At 42.3% G+C, this 20,182-nt stretch overlaps 1 protein-coding gene across 4 annotated transcripts in view; it reads left to right on the top strand.

Annotated features, from left to right (window-relative positions):
- The window catches only part of dscamb (Down syndrome cell adhesion molecule b), a 130,800-nt gene extending 113,154 nt beyond the window's left edge, over positions 1-17,646 (top strand). Inside the window, exons 18-33 of one of the 4 annotated variants that reach the window (XM_084951147.1) lie at positions 46-192; positions 1,079-1,234; positions 1,329-1,462; positions 1,590-1,743; positions 1,912-2,029; positions 2,112-2,278; positions 3,019-3,117; positions 4,106-4,294; positions 5,072-5,362; positions 7,724-7,900; positions 8,243-8,273; positions 8,514-8,629; positions 8,709-8,873; positions 10,710-10,910; positions 11,326-11,628; positions 16,286-17,646. In XM_084951147.1, the coding sequence (XP_084807273.1) occupies positions 46-192; positions 1,079-1,234; positions 1,329-1,462; positions 1,590-1,743; positions 1,912-2,029; positions 2,112-2,278; positions 3,019-3,117; positions 4,106-4,294; positions 5,072-5,362; positions 7,724-7,900; positions 8,243-8,273; positions 8,514-8,629; positions 8,709-8,873; positions 10,710-10,910; positions 11,326-11,628; positions 16,286-16,788 (2,951 nt within the window). In that variant the 3' untranslated portion in view covers positions 16,789-17,646. Of the gene's footprint in view, positions 1-45; positions 193-1,078; positions 1,235-1,328; positions 1,469-1,589; positions 1,744-1,911; positions 2,030-2,111; positions 2,279-3,018; positions 3,118-4,105; positions 4,295-5,071; positions 5,363-7,723; positions 7,901-8,242; positions 8,274-8,513; positions 8,630-8,708; positions 8,874-10,709; positions 10,911-11,325; positions 11,629-16,285 lie in introns of all 4 variants that reach the window. The other 3 variants (XM_084951146.1, XM_084951149.1, XM_084951148.1) reach the window with 3 other exon arrangements.
- The last annotated feature ends 2,536 nt before the right edge of the window (positions 17,647-20,182 follow it).

Below are 20,182 nucleotides of genomic sequence, written 5' to 3'. Positions count from 1 at the left end.
TATGCTTCCACTTCAATACTTTTTTGTCTCCCTTGTCTCTGATAGTGCCGTCTCGGCCTCCTGAAAATGTTCTGGCAGTGGCCAAGTCTCCAGAGGTCATTTCACTCTCCTGGATACCTCTGCCCAGGGAGGCTCTGAACGGGAACCTGCAGGGCTACAGAGTCATCTACTGGGCCAACCTGCCTGACGGAGGTACAAGCATACACACACACACACACACACACACACACACCTTTTAGTTGCCACTTAGGCCAATCCTTTGGTCCCTGTCTTTATTTCATTGCTGTTGCTTGCTTACTCAGGCACTAGGTGGCGCTGTGGTTTTGTCATGGTGCAACAATATGATGTAAAATGGTGTTTTGAAGCTGTTTCAGTGTGTGTGTGTGTGTGTGTGTATAGGACAGTTATCACTTATTCAACACTCATGGTGCTTTGTCTCTGACTCATCCTGTTTGTGGTTAGCAGCAGAACGATGAGCTAATTTTTACCCATTTTTAAAGGTTTAAATATAATTTCCAGCCACCTTGTTGCATTAATAATAATGTTTTTTTTTACGTCTCATGCAGTTTTATCTCCTTGGGATTATAAACGTACTTACATGTTTTATATTTTTCATATTTTGTGACCAGCATGTGACTTTTGGACAATCAGCGGTGCGTTACACTACATCCTGATTGCTCACGAATGCTAACCAGCAGTAGAAACGCGAAGCCTGCAGTTCACAGAGGGAAGATTTGTGGTTGTATTTCCTGTGAATATATAGCAGTATAGCAGTGAGCAAACCTGCAGTCTGGCCGGGCGCCATCAATAATTCACAGTGCAATAATTCCAGCGAGCCTCATTGCTTCAGCTCTGAGTGACAGGACATAAGAAGAGAGGGAAGAGAAGATGAGAGCAGAGTAAAAATCCGAGTAATAATATAATAAAGTTTTGTCGGGTTAAAATACTTTATCTAAGTTTTATCACATGTGGAGAGGGATAGTTTTGCAACTTTTCAGAGCTGAATTAACTGCTCTTGCTCTACTCTGCCGCAGTTTATACATTCAGACTTATTAACATGTTTCTTTTTTTGTGTCAGAACTGGGAGAAATCAGAAATATGACCACCAGTCAGCCTTCTCTGGAGCTCGATGGTTTGGAAAAGTACACCAACTACAGCATCCAGGTGTTAGCCTTCACAAATGCTGGAGATGGTGTCCGCAGTGAACAGATCTACGTCCGCACCAAAGAGGATGGTATAAGAAATACCAGATAACTCCCCGTTGACTATAGTTTAGTTGCTCCTGGAAAATGCTTCAGTGTAAATGGCACTGTGTTGTTCCTCTGCAGTTCCTGGGCCTCCAGCAGGAGTGAAGGCCGCGGCCTCCAGTGGCTCAGAAGTCTACGTGTCCTGGCTGCCTCCGCTCAAACTCAATGGCATCATCAGGAAATACATCGTCTTCTGCTCCAACCTGCATCCGATGGTAATAGCATTTGTATACCACAAGATTTTCATGGTCTTCTTCAGTCTTCCTCACAAGCCTCTCTGCACTTTCTCATGCTGATGCTGCCCAGTGATACATTAATCCTTTCCGTCCCTTCGCTTCACAGGTGATGAGTGAGTTTGAGGCTTCTCCAGATGCATACATCTACAGGATCCCAAACTTGGTTCTGACGAGACAGTACAGTATCTGGGTGGTGGCTGTGACTGCTGCAGGTCACGGCAACAACAGTGAGAAGATCACAGTGCAGCCTCTGGCCAAAGGTACAAAATCCTAACTAAACTGGCCTTTTTTGTGTCATGTAGGAATTTTCCCACGAATTATTTCTTTAAGTGGAATTGAATGGTTCCTTTAATAGTGGTGCTTTAATCACACAGAGCATAAACTTATAAGAAGACAGGAACAGTAACTTATTTTTGTGCTGCTTTTAGCTCCAGCTAGGATCCTGACGTTTAATGGGACAGTGACCACTCCTTGGATGAAGGACATTGTTTTACCATGCAGGGCGGTTGGAGACCCTCCTCCCACCATCAAGTGGCTCAAGGGAAAGTAGGTCTCACACACACACACAAACAAGCATGTAGTACTGGTCAGCAGGATACAGATAGATTATTTTCATGCCTTTTTCCAGCACCAATGGGACACCTACACCCGTCCTGGTGGATGGTCGTCGTATTGTCTACGGCAATGGCAGCTTCCTCATCCGTACAGTGAAAGCAGAGGATTCTGGGAACTACAGCTGTGTGGCCAGCAACAACTGGGGGTCAGATGAGATCACACTCAATTTGCAGGTGCAAGGTAAGAAGTATTTATTTTCTACCTTTTATATACACACTCACTGGCATTTGGGTGAGGTACACCTGTTCAGCTGCTCATTAATACAAATGTCTAATCAGCCAATCACACGGCACAAACTCAGTGCTCAGGGTTTAGGCGTATAGACATGGTCAAGACCAAACCAAGCATCAGAACGGGGGAGAAAGGAGATTTAAGTGACTCTGAACAACGTATACAGTCGTGCCACTGCTGCCAGCTAAGATCAGGAAACTGAGGCTGTAATTCAGATCATCTCAAACTGGTTTCTTGAATATTACAGTGAGCTCACTGTACTCAAACGGCCTCCACAGTCACCAGCTCTCAGTCAAACAGAGCACCTTCGGGATCTGGTGAAACAGGAGATTCATGGACTCATGGAAGTGCAGCCAATAAATCTGCAGCAACTGTTTAACGCTGTCATATCAATGTAAACCAAAATCTGTGAATCTGTGTCACGAAGAATTACTGCCGTTCTAAAGGCAGCAAGGAGCCCAACCCAGTACTAGTGAGGTGTAACCAATGAAATGACTAGCGGCCACATCACTGTTAAATTAATTTTTTTATTTGTTTTGTTTACATTTTGTTAAGTATTTCCTAATTACAGTGAACACCATTTTAGTTATAGAGTAAACTGACTTTTTACTTGGGTCAAGTGAACCATGAGACACTTTAATCCAAGCGACTAACCGAGCATTGACCTTTGTTTGTCCTCATATCCACAGTACCACCTGATCAGCCACGCCTCACAGTGACCAAGACCACCACCACATCGATCACATTGTCATGGATACCAGGAGACAACGGAGGGAGTTCGATCAGAGGTGAGGGTGTCCAACATCCACAGAACATAACATGTGCACAGACAACAAACAGTACAAGGAAGTGGACGGTCAACAACATACACCTTTATATAACAACAATTACCCCCACCACCACCACTACCACACACAAACTGTGGCCTGACCCCCATTTCTGCTGCTCGTGTCTCATTATCTGCTGGTGCAGCACAATACTGGAGTCCTAAAAGCCAGATTAAAAAGCAGCGGGGAAGATTAGGTCCTTTTAAGTGAAGATTAAAGCGCTCCATCTTAAAGAAAGTGTAATCACACTGAGACTAGTTGTAGTGATTTATCATTGCACATAATCGAGGGGCTCCTGTGCTCAGAGCTGGAGCCGTTAAAGAAGCTGTCTACGATACCTTCTCTGTGATATTTGCTTTGCTTTCCTGCACAAAGCAACAGCCATCACCAAAATACACACATCTACTGCAAGTTTACTGATGTCTGTTTGTAGGCTAGCATGCAGCCTTTTCTTGGGATCCTGTGATGAGCGGTTGGTCTATTTTTCCTCAACCTGTGACCACAAAACCTAGAAACAAATTGTGATTTAATTTTTCAGCTTCCTAGCCGATACGTGCCAGATTTATCTGAAATAGTTGGACCTGTTTGCCTTGATTCATAGTTGAGATCCTTTCTAGATGTTTAAGTTCTTCCATGTCATAACATTTTCCGAAATTGTTCCAGGAATTTCCAGAATAAGCCTCTGTCTAAGCATTATTGAGAGTTTTCTTTTGATGATAAATGCAGGACCAGAAAACATTCTGGTGAATTAAAGGCTACAAATGTTTGTCTCTGTAAACAAAATACTTTCTTACATCCAATAATTAACTGTGGAGCCATAAATATATTAAAAAGGTAGTAACACGAGCTTACTATGTATTACTGGAAAAATATCAAATGTATTCGGACTCAGCTCACTCCAGATATACTGTGTCATGTCTTCATTCATACCTCTTTCTCCTCCTCGCAGGTTACATTCTGCAGTACTCAGAAGATAACAGTGAGCAGTGGGGCAGTTTTCCCATCAGCCCCAGCGAGCGTTCATACCGCCTGGAGAACCTGAAGTGTGGCACGTGGTACAAATTCACTCTGACAGCCCAGAATGCAGTGGGACCAGGGCGCATCAGTGAGATCATTGAAGCTAAGACTCATGGGAAAGGTGTGGAGTACTTTTTTTTTTTTAAACCTTATTATTTTTATTATTATTATTATACTAACAAGTATTAATATGCGAACAGCAGTGCTACAACATTGGGTATAGTTGACCAGGAAAGGGTGCTTTTAAAATAAATAATATACCCTACCCCTATACAACAAATTTTATGCCATACCCACCCTAAATTAGCAGTACTGGTAATTAATAACATATTTTTTAATGTTACTGCAATGATTAATGCACCAGTTAGGTGCAAGCTCTTTAATGAGAACTTTTTTAATGCTAAAATATAATTATTGTTGTTTTCTGTGATTTTTTTCTATTTTACAAAAATGCAGAAATAGAGGATCACATGACCAAATGAAAGTTATTTACTTATAATTTTTAGTTTTAAACAAGTTTTTGATATTTGTGTTTATTGTTTTATTTGTGACAGGTGGTTTAATAAATTTGTTATGTGCTCTGCAGTCAAGGCAGAATAGTTGTTACAGTTTTCCCACAGAGAGAGGATTTATGAGCTTAGATGAGGGAAGCCATATTTGGACAAGATGGTGACATCTAGCAGCTAATGCTAGCTAGCTTCAGTGGCGAGCTTGGTGCACCCATACATGACTGTGTGGGTGAATCGGGCAGACACAGATACCTACTAAATAGTGGTAACCTATATCTAAAATAATACTTAAGCTACTTTGATTTCAATCACTGATACTGACATTGTTTTTCAAGGTCAGTTGGTATTTACTTGCAAAAGTTATAACTTTCTTTCTGTATTCTCTTCAGAACCTCAATTTGCCAAAGAACATGAACTCTTCACCAGCATCAACTCCACGAGGGCCAGGCTCAACCTGGCTGGCTGGAATAACGGAGGCTGTCCAATCACCTCCTTTATACTGGAGTACCGAGCAGTGGACTCAGGCACCTGGACCACAGCCCAGCGCACATCGCTGACCAAGAGCTACATCCTGTACGACTTGCAGGAGGCGACGTGGTATGAACTGCAGATGAAGGTCACCAACAGCGCCGGCTCAGCAGAGAAGAGGATCACCTTTGCTACTCTGAATGCTGACGGAAGTGAGTTTGGATTTTAACAGTTTGCATGTTACGGATCTTTGGATGAATCATGGATGACTCAAGAGATCATAAAAATGTTTAAAGAAATACTAAAAATGTGAAAAGTAGATGGAAGAAATGTTATTAGCAAAATTGGGCTCTTACTAAAATGAAGGTCTGTTGGGAAATGTTTAACCCTGTCATTCTATTGCAAGAAACCAGTCTGAGCCCAAGACTACAGTATATGGACAAACATATACTTAGATGTTAATGCCAGATTTGGAACTTGTCAGCAGAGCGCTGGAGAGTCTTAAACACTATCAACACTACAGGGTTGAGTTGATTTGGTTGCTAAACACTTCCACGTTGCAATAAAACCACTTATAATTGATCATGTAATATCTAGGAATGGAGAAATTCCAGAAACTAACTTGTTGCAATGGTGGCATCCTGTTACAGTACCTCACTCGATTCCAGTGAGCTCTTTAGAACGACCTAGGCAGGCCATTTGGCAGGGTGGGCAACTCCAGGCCTCGAGGGCTGGTGTGTCCTTGATCCAACACAGTTGATTCAAATGGCTAAATGACCTCCTCAACATGTCCTAAAGTTTTCCAGAGGCTTGGTAACGAAGTAATCATGTGATTCAGGTGTTTTGACCCAGGGTGATATCTAAAACCTGCAGGACACCAGCCCTCGAGGCCTGGAGTTGCCCACCCCTGCCGTATGGCTTGGTGGTTGATTTTATACAGCTGTGGCAATAAAAACATCAAAATTAAAAGATTTAGAGGTGTGGTCCCGTACCGTTGTCCGTATAGTGTATTTACAATGATTGCAATTAACAGTAATAATAATAGTAATTGTTTATTTATACAGAAAACTGTAGAGTGTTCCAGAGTTTGAAGAATATTTCCAAAGAGCAGAAAAATTTCAAACGAATAACAAGGTATCCTACATAAAAAATACACAAAAATAGCTCATAATAAGAATCAAAATATATTAGCTGTTAAGAAGGGTCAAACTGTTAAAGGAAGACTTGAATCGAAGGCTGTTCTGAGCCGAGGAAACACTACAGCAAAAGTGTGATCCTTCCGTTGCTTCTCAGACTTGAGAGGTCTGTTCAGTAAAGCTTCTGTTAAATACTCTGGTGCTGTTTGCTGCTCACAGAGTCGGCGTTACACCATAAAGTGCCATTCTGCACTTCTGCCTACAGTCGAGAATGTATTTTTTATTTAGATTGTCTGTCCCACTGTTTTATCAGCCTTTGAACAAGGCTCAGTAAGAGAATGGGGATGGTCTTCTGATTCTCCATGGGCCGTGGCGTCGCTCTATTTGCCTTGGGCTACAGATTGTGTCAGTCATGCACAAAGGATCTGTGAAGAAGGATAGGAACTTGTAAGCACTGTGCTCTCCAGACTGTTAACTTATTTCCTTTGAAGAGCTTTGCTGAGATGTGTAAGCTGCCTGTAAGGGTGTTATGTGTGCGTGCATGCATGTATGAGAGTGAGTGTGTATGGGACACAAGTGTGTGTGGATGCTATTGTGAGTGTGAGAGTGGATCTACAGCTTAATGCAGATGCCGAGAAGCAGTCCTGCAGACTTAACACTACATATTCAGTTTGCTACAAACCTGGTTCCCCATCATCCCCCCACCAGCTATGGCAGATGGCTGCCCCTCCCTGAGGCTGGTTTTGCCAGAGATTTTTTCCTGTTGAAAGGGAGTTTTTCCTTCCCACTGTTGCTAAGTGCTTAATCAAAGCAGTCATTTGATTGTTGGGGTTTTCTGTATTATTGTAAGGTCTCTACCTTACAATATAAAGCACCGGGAAGGGACTGTTGTTGTGATTTGGTGCTATATAAATAAAAATAAATTGAATTGAACTGAAAAGGTTTTGTGACCAGGAAGAAAATAGTTTAACTAATAAATTAAGACCAGATGAAAAAAGCTACTTCACAAACATAGACAGGAAATGGACAAGCTGATCCAATGTTGCCAATGTGCATGCTGTTTAAAACAGCACCAAAATGTCACAAATACATATATTTTTGCAAGTTAAAAAGTGTGCAAAGGTTTGCAACCATGTTAACCAGGTTTAAATCCACCGACTGGTCGTGTGTACTCGAGTCTTCTCTTGGGGTTCAGCTGAATCCTTTGTGACATCCCAATAAAGAACATGCACGTGGAAAAGCAGCATCCTAAGAGAGAATCAGCATCTTATCATCCCTATATTTTTTAACTGTGTTGCATAAAAGCTTATCTTCAGTGTTTGTCTTGCAGGAAACCATCAACGGCACTTTGTTGTTGTAGAATATTAAATGTTTTTGAAGATTCAAAAGTAAAGTATTTGAAAATGTTAACAAACGTTTTTTCACCCTCCTTTCAAGGCACCATCCCTCCTCTGCTGAAAACAGGAGATCCCATCTCAGACAACATGTCAGGCAGTGGAGGTCTGAAGATGGTGGTGACCATCACCTCTATTCTTGTGGTGGCTGTGCTGGTTTTTATTATGCTCATGGTGCTAAAGAGGAGAAGGCGGGAGCAGAGGCTCAAAAGACTCAGAGGTGGGTTGTAGATTAAGTTGTGTTGCTTTTATAATTTGTATGAATTTGCATTCTGTTTACAGTGTGAAGTGTAAATCTGGTCTATAAACCCAACATGCAAACCTGATCTCCATTACACAGATAAGCACTCGGACAAAAATGTGTTGTGTAATTAATCTTAAATGTAAAACTTTAGGCTTAGTTTGCCTTTAAAATGAAGAAATTGCCTCTGTGAGTATTTTGCACCTGGCGCCTTTCTGTAAGAGTTGTTGTCAGTGATTGTAGACTCTTAGCGCTGTTGTGGATTATCAACAAGGACAGTGCTATTACAGTATATTAACTGCCTCTTTGCTGACTTCACAGATGCCAAAAGCCTGGCAGAAATGCTGATGAGGTATGTGTTCCTAATTTTAATTTATGCACACAGCTTTCCTTTGAGCGGGGAACATAAATCACTGTGTAGCCCGGAGTTACAGTGCCCATCAGTAAAAATCAAATATATTGCATTCACACTGTCCCTCCTGCTTTCTTACAGCTACTTATCAGCTTAAATTAAATTGAATTAGCATTTCTGCAATATAGTGCAAAGTCAGAGCTGAAAAGTAAGGATTTTTTTTCCTATTAATCTCCTCAGTAAGAACACCCGGACCCCTGACACAGTGAACAAGCAGCAGCAAACGCTAAGAATGCACATCGACATCCCCAGAGCACAGCTCCTCATCGAGGAGAGAGACACCATGGAGACAATCGGTAAGGCCCTCAAAGTCAGACTTGTGTGTCTAAGTGTAAAATATGGACGATATTTAAAGTCTTTTCCTCCGTTTTGCAGATGACAGGTCTACCGTGCTGCTGACAGACAATGACTTTGGGGAGACCAATAAACAGAAGTCCTCCACAGTGACCCACACAGTCCACTACCAGTCTCTGTCACAGGCCACTGGACCACTGGTGGATGTGTCCGATGCTAGGCCTGGAACCAGTGAGTCCCACCACCGTCAGTGCTCAACATTTATTTCCTCTTCTACTAATAATACTAATACTACTGCAAGTGCTGTGCTGTGCTTCTTGCATACCGTTGAATACTGTCTTGTGGATAAAGCAGTAACATTGTTTTATTTGGTTGTTCTGCAGCTTCATCTTACACCATAAAACACAAACAGTAAAAGCTTTTCAGTGCAAATCGCTTTGAAGTACAGTACATGCAAAGCAAATGGGTTTCCCAGCTGGTCTGAGTTTAACAGTAGGCAGCTCACGTGGAGTATTGTACCACCTTTCAGCAGTGAGATGACAAAGCACAACAGCTGGGCTTCTGGTGTTTGAGCCCCACTGAAGCAGAAGTGATGAAGAGCTGTTATCTCCCTGCCTTTTCTTGACATATTCCCATCTGACTGCTGTGCTCCAACTGGCCAGCTGGACCCGAGTACACACGCAGACCTCAATGCACACACTTAGTGATGTACCAAAGTGATTTTGTGCAGACAGCTGCAGATGGATTCACCTAACAATATATTGTGGTATTTGTAACACCGAGTCACGCAGTTCAGTTTGTCCTAATTAAATGGCTTAAACTTTAAATTATTCATTTTACAACAGGCTGTTTGAAATGTAAATAAAAACTAAATGGAATGATTTGCAAGTCTCACACACAACAGAACACAGAAAACATAAAAGACGTTGAAACTGAGACGTTTTATTATTTCATAAAAAATATCTGCTCATTTTGAATTTGATGTCTCAGAAATGTTGGGCTGTGGGCAAGAAAAGGCTGGAAATTAAAGTGGTTCTAAACAGAAACAAGTGGAGGACTATTTTGCTACTAATTTTGTTAACTGACAACAGGCCAGTAACATGATGAGTATAGGGAAAGACATTTTTTCAGGGAAGGACAGCAAGACAATGCTAAACCACAGACTTTATAGTAGAAGACTCAAGGTGCTGAACTGACAGAGTGAGATAACTTCCCTCTCCAAAAGTACAGCAGCTGGTTTCTTGACTGTAAAAAATATGACTGTAATTCATCAGAAAAGTTCTTAATTTTCATTAACATGTGCTTTTTAGGTTTACTTGATATCTGCCAACACATAAACAAGACATAAACAGAACAACAGCATATCTGTGCTCACATAAAATTGAAAACATGGGCACGAGCCCAATATTCATCACAGTCAAACACACGCATTTGCAGTCATTTTTAATCAAACAGCCACACGATTGGGTCGTTTAATTTGTCCGGTGGGGCATGAACCCAGATGCTGACTCTGCTTTTTTTTCCCCTCCCTGCTGCTGGCCAAACACCTCCATCATTTATCCCCCCATCCGCACAGATAAAATTACAGCCTGACCTACTACAATTACCAGCACTATTCTTCTCTGCACAGATCCAATCCAGGCCTTTTTTAAAGACTGAATCTGCCCAGCAGTGAATAGACCAGTAGTCTGTCTGGGTCAGGGTGACAGGTGACGGTTTGTGTGTCTGTCTGCAACGAGATGATTGGATTGAGTGTAATGTTCAGTTCTCTTAGAGAGAATAATTGTAGCTTTACATGAAAGCCCAGCAGGAAACGTACATATTCACTTTTCAAATCCCTGCACAGTTATGAAAAAATATGTTTTTTTGTTCGCATCCATTTGTCTCGTGCCTGTCATGTGTGGTGGACTCTGCAATGGTTGCTAGGACTAAATAGATCTATCTATGTCATTTAATAATTATTTATTAGATAACTAATAGTTAAACTAAAAAATATGCCTTTTGTTGTGTCAGAGGACTTTGGTGGTTTGAAAATTATTACCTGTGTTCATTAACAGTGCGACCCCCTCTGTCCTTACTTAGATCCCACTGCCAGACGCACTGCCAAAGCTGGTCCTGCCGCAGCACGGAGCCGATACGCCAGCCAGTGGACTCTGAACCGGCCACACCCCACCAGCTCCTCACACACCCTGACCACTGACTGGAGACTCCCCACTCCGCGTGCCACTGGATCTGTGGACAAAGAGAGCGACAGCTACAGTGTCAGCCCCTCACAGGATACAGGTAGAGCAGTGCTGTCCAGAAACAACATGGACTCATATGTAGCTCTTGGTAGAATTCAGGGTTTAAAGTTGGAGGAGGTGACAGAAATCATGTTGCTGTTGGGAGATGTTCAAGTGTGAAGAGTCAGCATGAATATCACGTTGGCTTTTCTCTGCAATCCAAATCATTTGGGCTGTAGTTTTTTTTTCCAAACTGCAGTTTTGGGGCGTACTCTTGGCTGAAGATTGCAGGGTATAAGTCCAACTTGAACCCACGCATTTTTTATATTTAAAACACATTAAATAATAAATAAACCTGAAAAGCACAGGAAATACGGCAATAATCCACATATATGATAAACCGTAGCTTTTCATAATACACCATTCTTTACAATAACTAAGCACGTGCTATACGATGTGTGACTTGTGACCCTCAGATCGCGCACGGAGCAGCATGGTATCAACAGAGAGTGCCTCCTCCACCTACGAGGAGCTGGCCAGAGCCTATGAGCATGCCAAGATGGAGGAACAGCTCCGCCATGCCAAGTTCACCATCACCGAGTGCTTCATCTCTGACACCTCATCTGAACAGATGACAGCAGGGACCAACGACTACACCGACAGCCTGACCTCTAGCACACCGTCCGAGTCGGGCATCTGCCGCTTTACCGCTTCTCCGCCCAAACCTCAGGACGTCAGCAGGGTCATGAACATGGCCGTGCCCAAAGCGCACAGACCTGGTGAGGATGTGGTGTTTGTCACGCCCAGCGTACACACAGTTCGTAGCTGAACCACCCTTTCTGACAGTAAACTGCATTTAGATGTACAGAAAAGCTTCTATATTCGTCTTCTTCATTAAGAAAACTAGTTGAGAGAATTTAACCAGAAATCTAAGACAAAAAATGTGGGCAGCTGCAATCATTTATGCCACATGCTTGAGACTGACTGGGTTGCTTAGCTGAACATAGCTTAACAGATGTTGCAGAGATCCATTTGCTTTCATGTGCACCTTTCTCACCTGTGTGGTTCGCACAGGAAAATTTGAGCTACTTCTTCACCAACAATGTGAGCAAACATGTCCTGGAAAGATTTTCGTTCTCCTGTTGCAGCCAACAGAGCAGCTAAATCACGTTACATTAAAGATTTTCTCTAACCTCTCTAGTCTTTCAACAAAACCAGTGCCTTTGGTCTCTTTGGTTTTTAAGCTGTTTTGTAAATGACCACATATTATTCTGCGGAAGCCTGTCAGTTCACTTACGGCCACCCTCTGCTTTAATTCAGCTGCCATCAGCTTCCCATCCTAAGGATGCATCCCCTTAGTCTTCACCCAGCTGGTGCTAAGGTATTGTCTCATTAAACCAGTACAGAGCTCTTTAAAAGGTGTTAGTTTGTTGCTATACAGGCCTCCTGGGAGAGTAGCTCCTTGTTTTGGCAACTTTTAGGCCCTTAACAAAGCAACAAGAAGAATTCCAATACGCAGTTTTCCCTGCTGAACCCCGGGGAAGCTCGTCATTGTTAGAAAACAAAAAAACGTTTTACTAGTAATTGATACGTATGTTTTTTTTAAACTGTGACTCCAAAGTTTTTCATTACTTCTGCAATTTGAGGTAGACCTGCTGTGCTGTGCTCTCTCCTCTCGGGTTGTAGTCTTACCTTACGTGACCCTCTGCTCCTCCTGGGAGATTTGCAGCTCGGTTACAAGATCTGGCAGTCCCACTGCAAAGCTGCTGGCCACACACAGAAGCGCAGACATTCAAAAACACACACACACATATTCACAGCTCTTTTGTCATCCCCTCTGATCTCTGGGGCCACAGATATTTAGCAGAGTTGAAGGTGTTTGGAAATTTAGGTCTGTGTTGTTGTTTTTTTGTTTCTCAACAATAAGCATCCCAGAATCTTCAGTTTGACCTGACTGGGTTGAGGCTTCTTAGGCTTCATTATGTTTGTAACATTTATGCACAGCACGGCGGACTCGTATCACCAGTTTAGCGGAGAGAGAGGTCGGCTAAAGGCTATCAGTCAACCTAATCTCTATTGCCTATTGTCACTCGGCACAAAACGGCTCTTTACCGCCACACTGGAGACCTGTCAGTGTGATACCAGACTCTTTTCAGGCTGGTGTGGGAGTGCGGAGTGCTGAGACCCTGGTGTCATTTACATCAGTAATTGACACCAGGTCTGGTAGGTACAGCTTTTTTAGCTGTATAAGCATTGTGAATTTTGCTGCCTTTGCAGTTAATGGACTATAAAATGACTACATGGTTTTCTGGAAGTTTACAGTTAATAAAGATTTATCAAAGCTCTATTTATTAGTAAGTTGTCATGTAGAGTACAGAGAGAGAGAGACGCAAAACATTAACCAATCTGGCCAAAATTATTTAGAAACATTGTATGCATATTACTGTTGAATATGTGGATGCAGGATCTCTGTCACCCAGGTCACGGTAGTCCTGAGAGCTTGAAAAAAGAAGGGAATGGACCCTCTTTTATTTGTGATGACGTGTCCCCCTCAGGATCATCTCCAAAAGGAGAAAGTCCCCAGAAGACCTTCCTGGCCAGTTACCTGGGACTGAAAAAGCCTCTTGAATGAGAGTTTAAATGTTTTCAAAGACCAACAGAAGTCCAATTACAGGGAAATAGTGCTATCCAAAGCACAGGTGAGCATGGAAACTGGATGATAGGCGTAGTTCATCACTTATGGTGTGCACTTGCCCAGGACCGCTGCCGTATTAAACTTCTTAAAAGACATTTTTAATGCCATGTCATGCTTGCTTCTGCAGGTGTAGCCATACAGATGTGACAGCAGTATCGATCTTTCCAACAAGCTCTTAGAAGAGAGTGACTTTCCCAAAATGCCAGACAGCTCATTTAAAACATCTCCACACTTGTAAATTCTAAAAAATACAGACCCAGTGTGGAGGTTGTTTTGCTTGACTGTGGGTAAATGACCTGACTTCAACCCTATATTTGTCTCTATTACACCTGAGTGACATGAGCTCACCTAACCTGTCCATGCAGGGGTCAAAGGTGCAGCTCTCCACTGGGCCTTTGCAACAAATCCTCTGGATTTACGGGGCCATGAGCAGCAATCGTCGCACAATCAGCTTGTAAATATTTTGTGCGTAGCTCTTCCTTAACGACACACATAATATCCTTTGCAGAAGACTACAGCGATAAGGCAACAGACACTTGCACAGATTAATGTGTTTGGCAGAGAGCTGTGGTTGTATCGTGGCTACACATAATGCCCCATTACTGAACGATCGGAAATTTACTGGCTGATGAATTTTCAAACCACATTTCTAATGAGCCCCCACGGAATCACTTAAATCTATATTTAATTCAATTAACACTCCTACTCATTCATCATCTTTGGTGGCACTAATAGGGCTTGTTATGAAACACAGTAAATTATTCATTCTCCCCGTGAACCCAGAAATCCATTCTCCAAGGTCACGTTGGGCTGAAAGTGCAAACATGACCTCGGCTAATGCTGTGCAGGCAGGAAGTGTGGGTCTACATATAGCGTATACTTCTGTGCATGTGTGGGCCGAGTACATGTGAGTGTGTCAGTGTGCGTGGGAGAGAGAGAGCATGCGTTGAAAATGTTATTTTAGCGTTAAATTGTACACGTGTTGAAATGTTGATCCCTGCTCCCGTGAAACATAAACGCTCCATGACTAATGAAACAGTGCAGGTGCTGCTCAGCTCATCAAGTGTTCAATCTCGCCGCAGAGCACCCAATCTGGTAACCTGACGCTCTTTTGAGATTGGCTTGTTTGCTGTGTTAAACATGTAATCCACTCAGTAGAATGGATACAATAGCAGTAAACTCGCTGAAGTCAAAGCGCCTCTCCTAATCCAACACCTCAGAGGATTATTTAACAATTGACGGGACAGCATTTAGTCAAAGTTTATCACTCGGTCAAGATATTAAATCTGACCTGCTTTATGTGTCCACGGGCCTTTGAAGGTTCTTCTCATTCCTGCAGTGAAACACTGAGAGAAAAGTGCAAATTGACAAATGAATGAATGTCATACATATATACCGGTGGCAGAGACAAAGGCCATCACTCAGCTTCATCGCTTTAAGAGGAGAGAGCCACTGCATCACTGCATCCATCCCTGACAATGATGGCAAAGTTAACACTGTAATATTCACTTTCCTATTACATTATCTCCTGCACTCTTTTCCCAATACCAACTCTTAAATTAAATTGATTCACACATAGCGAAGATTGGTATTACATTAAAATAATAGTCGTGAATCATAATCCCGAGAGGGGCCCAAGGTGAGAAAATGTATCGGCGTGAATGTGAATTAAATATAGATTTCTTTTCCGGCTCTGTGCAATTAATTTAAACTGAGGGGAAGGAAGAACAAGCAGGGAGCCCAGAAAGTAGCTTCACTGTTTCAGGGCAAGCAGAGGCATCTCTTAAAATCAGGTTATGTTAAATGATATCTCAAAGATTTCTTTATTTCCTCCTCACTGAAGCAGTGACTTAGATTGATTTAAATACCCCTGATAGCTGACAATAAATAATGCTTCCCAAATCGATATCTTCAGCAAATCAGCAAATGACCGCGTGTAATCTTGTAAGTGACGAAGAAGCCAAGGAGAATTATCACCCGACTCTATTGCCAGTAGCTCTGCAGAGCATTTTAATGGCTTTCACCTCATTGCTTTGGTTTATGGTGCATAACATAACTACTCATTAGTCCCACTGGTCTTAGCATTTCCTCCAGACACAGAAGCTAAATGATTTAAAAAAAACATCCTGACACCCATTATAAACTGTCTCGCCCCCCAAAACCGTTAGAATCTATGTAATTGAGCATTTAGCAGCTAGAGATAGAAAAGACAGATATTTCCATCATGGGCAGAGAAAAAGAAAGCTACCCAAGGTTGGTAACCCCACTGGCAACCTCCGGTCTCTAGAGAAGAATATGCATTCCCCAAAACAGATGGTGAGTAGTTGCTGAAGTTTTCTGGGTGAAATTGGTCACAGCCTCAGCACTGAAACCAACATGATTCAAAAGGTGCAACTCCATTGCAGTCCTCACTTCTTCATTACTGCTTGGTGAGTAATTGATGAAAGTGTTTTCCAGACATGTCAGTGTCTTCAGTACAAACTGTGGGCAACTGCAGCAATCTGCAAGCAACCAAGCAACCTCAAGGAGGTTTGGGTGTAGCGCTGCATACTTCTTTGTGACCACTTTATAGTATTAGCAAGCATCCTCCTGCTGTGGTTTCTCATTAACCAGTGGTTGCCATGCAGTCTCCAACTGGTCTTTAGACCTCTATGAGTGGGACATTAGTTAGTTTCACAAACACCTTAGAAGCTGACAGCATTTTTAGTCTTTTTGCTTGTCTCCTGTGTGTCACCTCCCAGGAGGAGAGCTGGTCCACTTGCCGCCTTACCTCCGTATGGACTTCCTGTTGAACCGCGGCGTGCCTCTTCCAGCCCGAGGTGGGGGCGTCAGCAGCAGTAGTGGCAGCAGCAGCAGTGGAGGTGGTGCTGGAGCAAGTGGAAGTGGTGCCGGTGCTACAGGGGAAACAAGAGGAGGCGGAGGAGCCATGGGTCAGACCTGCCTGGAGCCCCAGAGGAGCCGTACCCTGAAGAGGCCACCTCCCATGGAACCCACCCCTATGGAAGTGCCCTCACCCAGGGAGGTTCAGCAGTGGCAGCCAGGAACTGCTTCCACCCTCCCACACAGGGATGTCCGGGAGAGGGGAGAGGCCCGTGGTGAGGTCCGGGGAGAGGTCCCTTCCTCAGGAGATCTAGCCCAAGCACAGGCTGCCAAGCTTAGCACCTCCCAGGAGTCACTGCTGGACTCCAGAGGACACCTGAAACAGAGCAACAACCCCTATGCCAAGTCTTACACTCTGGTATAACACTGGGACACAGCGGACTGCTTCAGACAACAGGACTACTGCAGACACACTGGAGGAGGAAGGACAAGAGGCAGACGAAAGGCACAGGACGGACAGTTTTCCACAACAGAAATTGTTGTATATAGAGCTGTTTCTGACATGCGTCTGAAGTGGATGCTTTTCTTTGAGTCTGTCTTTCTTTCTTTCATTCTTTTCTTTGTTTCCTCTCTCGCTCTTCTCTGTTGCTTTCACACCTTTCATTCTCTCACGCCTCGCTCCTCTTCTGATGAAATTTTCTCTCACAGTTTTTATTTTCTACTTGAATATTCTTTTATTCTAAAGTGACAAAATATGAGGATTGCCAAAATGATTTATTTAAAATTTGAGAAAGAGAAAAAAATACTATTGAATTTATATCAAGGACAATTATAGTCATTATTATTATTACTATTATTATATAAAACAGAAAATATTTAAAAAAGAAGAAGGGACAGGGAGGAGGACTCTGCAGGAGAACGTTGCTTTCTTAATTTATTTTTGTTTTATTGTCGCAGTGTGATGAAATCTGTGGTTGGGAAACTGAGGGGGTTTTTAGCACTACAAGGAGAGGAGAGGAGAAGAGGAGAGACCCCAGACGTGACCGCCAATGCTGACCAATCGTAATGTTTTTCAACCTTTCTGACGACTGCATGGCGACTGATCCAATGACAATTAATAGGAATGGCTGGACATCCCAAAAAAAAAGAAGAGACAGAGAAAGAGAATTTTTGTCACACTATGAAATTATACAATGTGAATATATATAAAGAGATCACTTTTATTTGTGGATATTATGGGGAAAATGATTTGGTTAATAAAGTCCTTAGTCATGTTTGCACACATCTGAGTTTGATTTATATTTCCAAAGATCAATATCCCTCCTTTTTCTTTAACCTGGTTGTTCTTATACTTTCCACCTACTTTCCTAATTTACCAAAAAACGGCAGCCATATCTGGTAATATCTAAAAGAGGTTTGATCAGTGACCTCCTGATGGCTGCAGCCTGATTTTCTGCATATTTAACATCATTTTGACAATCTTCAAAGTTTTTTACTTTGAAGATTGTTCCAGCATTAGTGTGCAAAATCCAAACACTAGTGCATCCAAAATAGATTTCTAATTAAAAAAGTAAACTTTCCTTTACCTTTTGTTTTTTGTTTTAACTTTGGTAATAACAGCTTACAGTTAATGAAAATCTGAAATCCTGTATCTTAAATTATTAAAATGTTTAATTTCCAGTGTGAGTAAATTACTATTCAGACAGTGTAAATACCTTGTATCACTATAGTTCAGTACACACAGCTGTCATTGGGGAACAATGCATTGAAGCCACAGAAGTTGACTGCTGAAAATATTAATGGAAAGTTGACTAGAAGTGAAACGTGTGGTAGGGAAAGGTCCACCGGGTGCAGGGGTGTTTGCAGCCGTGACAAGATTGTCAAAAAGAACAAAACTGTTCAACTTGGGAGAGCTGGAAAGTGAACACAACGCACACAGAAGAAGAGACTATCACAACTAAACAGGAAGTAACAGAGCAGAAATGCAGACTTTACACAAAGACAAAAGGTAAACAGACGGAGACGGTGACAGGACTGAGAGAGGCAGGAAATACACAAACTAACAACTAAAACTGTCAAAGAACTAAAGGCACAGATCACTGAGGTAAGGAAAGCAAACCCCAATATAAAGAGAACAGCAAACAACATTACAGAATAAGATTGATGAAAAATACAAAACTAGAGAAACTAAACATCTCAAAACTCAAAACCACAGTCCAAGACCCACAAAGGTTGGAGTCGAGGTGCCAGTGAGTCACATGTTCCCCAGTATGATCTGTCAGACATGGTCTAGGATTCTGGCTGGAAGCTGTGCAGTATCAAACCCACAACTCCTCCCAGAGTTAATTTATTTCGTTTGGGGATAGTTGTAGTTTGGGAATTTGTAAGATATTTATATAGCCATCGCCATTTGAGGAAAAGACCCTCATCTAAAAAGCTGCTGGCAGTACAAAATATAATTAAACTGTAAATGAAAAAGTTGAAAAACCATTAACAAGTAAGTAGGGGATGAAAGGTTTAATGATATCTGGAACACAAATCCACAAGTTGCTTAATTTGTATACTCATACAGCAGAAAAAAACTGAATTAACGTTTACCTTTTGCATTGATCGGCTGACTGTCCAACGTCACAGTGGAACCATAACACCGATCATCTGACAGCACTTATGTGCATTATTAACCTGAACTATTCCCAATTTTGTGTGAATTACCAGTTACTGTGAAATCCATACATACATCATATCATGGCAATATGCAATTTAGAGATATCTGCCTGTAGAAAGGTAGGCTTAGTACACTAAACTAAAAGTAACACAAAACCACTTTAAAGAAATCTTTAAAGATCACTTTTTATTATTATTCTCTTATTTTTCATTTTGTCGAAACATTTCTCATCAACATAAGCCTCCACAAAAACTGAGCTGAAGCACAAAAATGCACACATCATTAAAAAACAAACACGTCACATTTTACAGAGGATTACTGGTGTGTAGAAGTTGTTTGAATGCAATGAATCGGTCTCTTGAGTGTGTCCACACGCCAGCGGGGAGCATGTAACAGTGAAGAACAACCTTGGCATGGCACAAGCATTAATTAAAACAGGCTTGTGTGGATGCTCGGCGTTGATTTTGATCAACAGATGGCACTGTGCAGTCACTGAATCGAGTCCTTTTGCTGATAACAAGCAGTGAGCGTGTGGACTTGGAGGAGGTGGAAAAGGATGGTTCAGCACCAAAACTATTTGTGACAACCTGGAGAGAAACATCAAGGGCAACCCAGCATCCATTCCAGCGTGTGTCTGCCATTTGCAGTAGCACGTCACCCTGAACACTGTGAATTATTCATGCCAGCGCTGACACTGGTGGCTAGATCAGGTTTACACTGTCACAGTGATCCCCACGGTGCCCCAAATGTGGATGAGACAGCAGAAGCTGGGAAAAGATTGCTTGCACCCCAATGAATATCCACACACACACACACACACACACACACACACACACACACACACACACACACACACACACACACACACACTATGCTAATCCTTGGTGGTAAATCGATGCAGCTGAAGTTGCTTTAAGTTGTTCTTTTGCTGTTTTATTCTTCCCTTTATGGTGCGTACATTTGTCCATTCAGTGCAACACAAAAATGATCTGCTGCAGGCTCTGAAATTGGCTACCAGGAAAACTTCATGCAGTTGCTATAAATGTTTGCAAGGAAACGGTCACACTGGAAATCAAATTTAGCACCGTGGGCGAATGACAATAATTGCAGTTTCTTTTTTAAACCTGTGGACTCCCTTCGCTGGTGTGTGGTA

The sequence above is a fragment of the Perissodus microlepis genome, chromosome 14 (assembly GCF_051167445.1).
Source record: "Perissodus microlepis isolate ML-2025 ecotype Zambia chromosome 14, ASM5116744v1, whole genome shotgun sequence".
Taxonomy (NCBI): domain Eukaryota; kingdom Metazoa; phylum Chordata; class Actinopteri; order Cichliformes; family Cichlidae; genus Perissodus; species Perissodus microlepis.
This window is presented reverse-complemented; position numbering and strand designations above follow the sequence as displayed.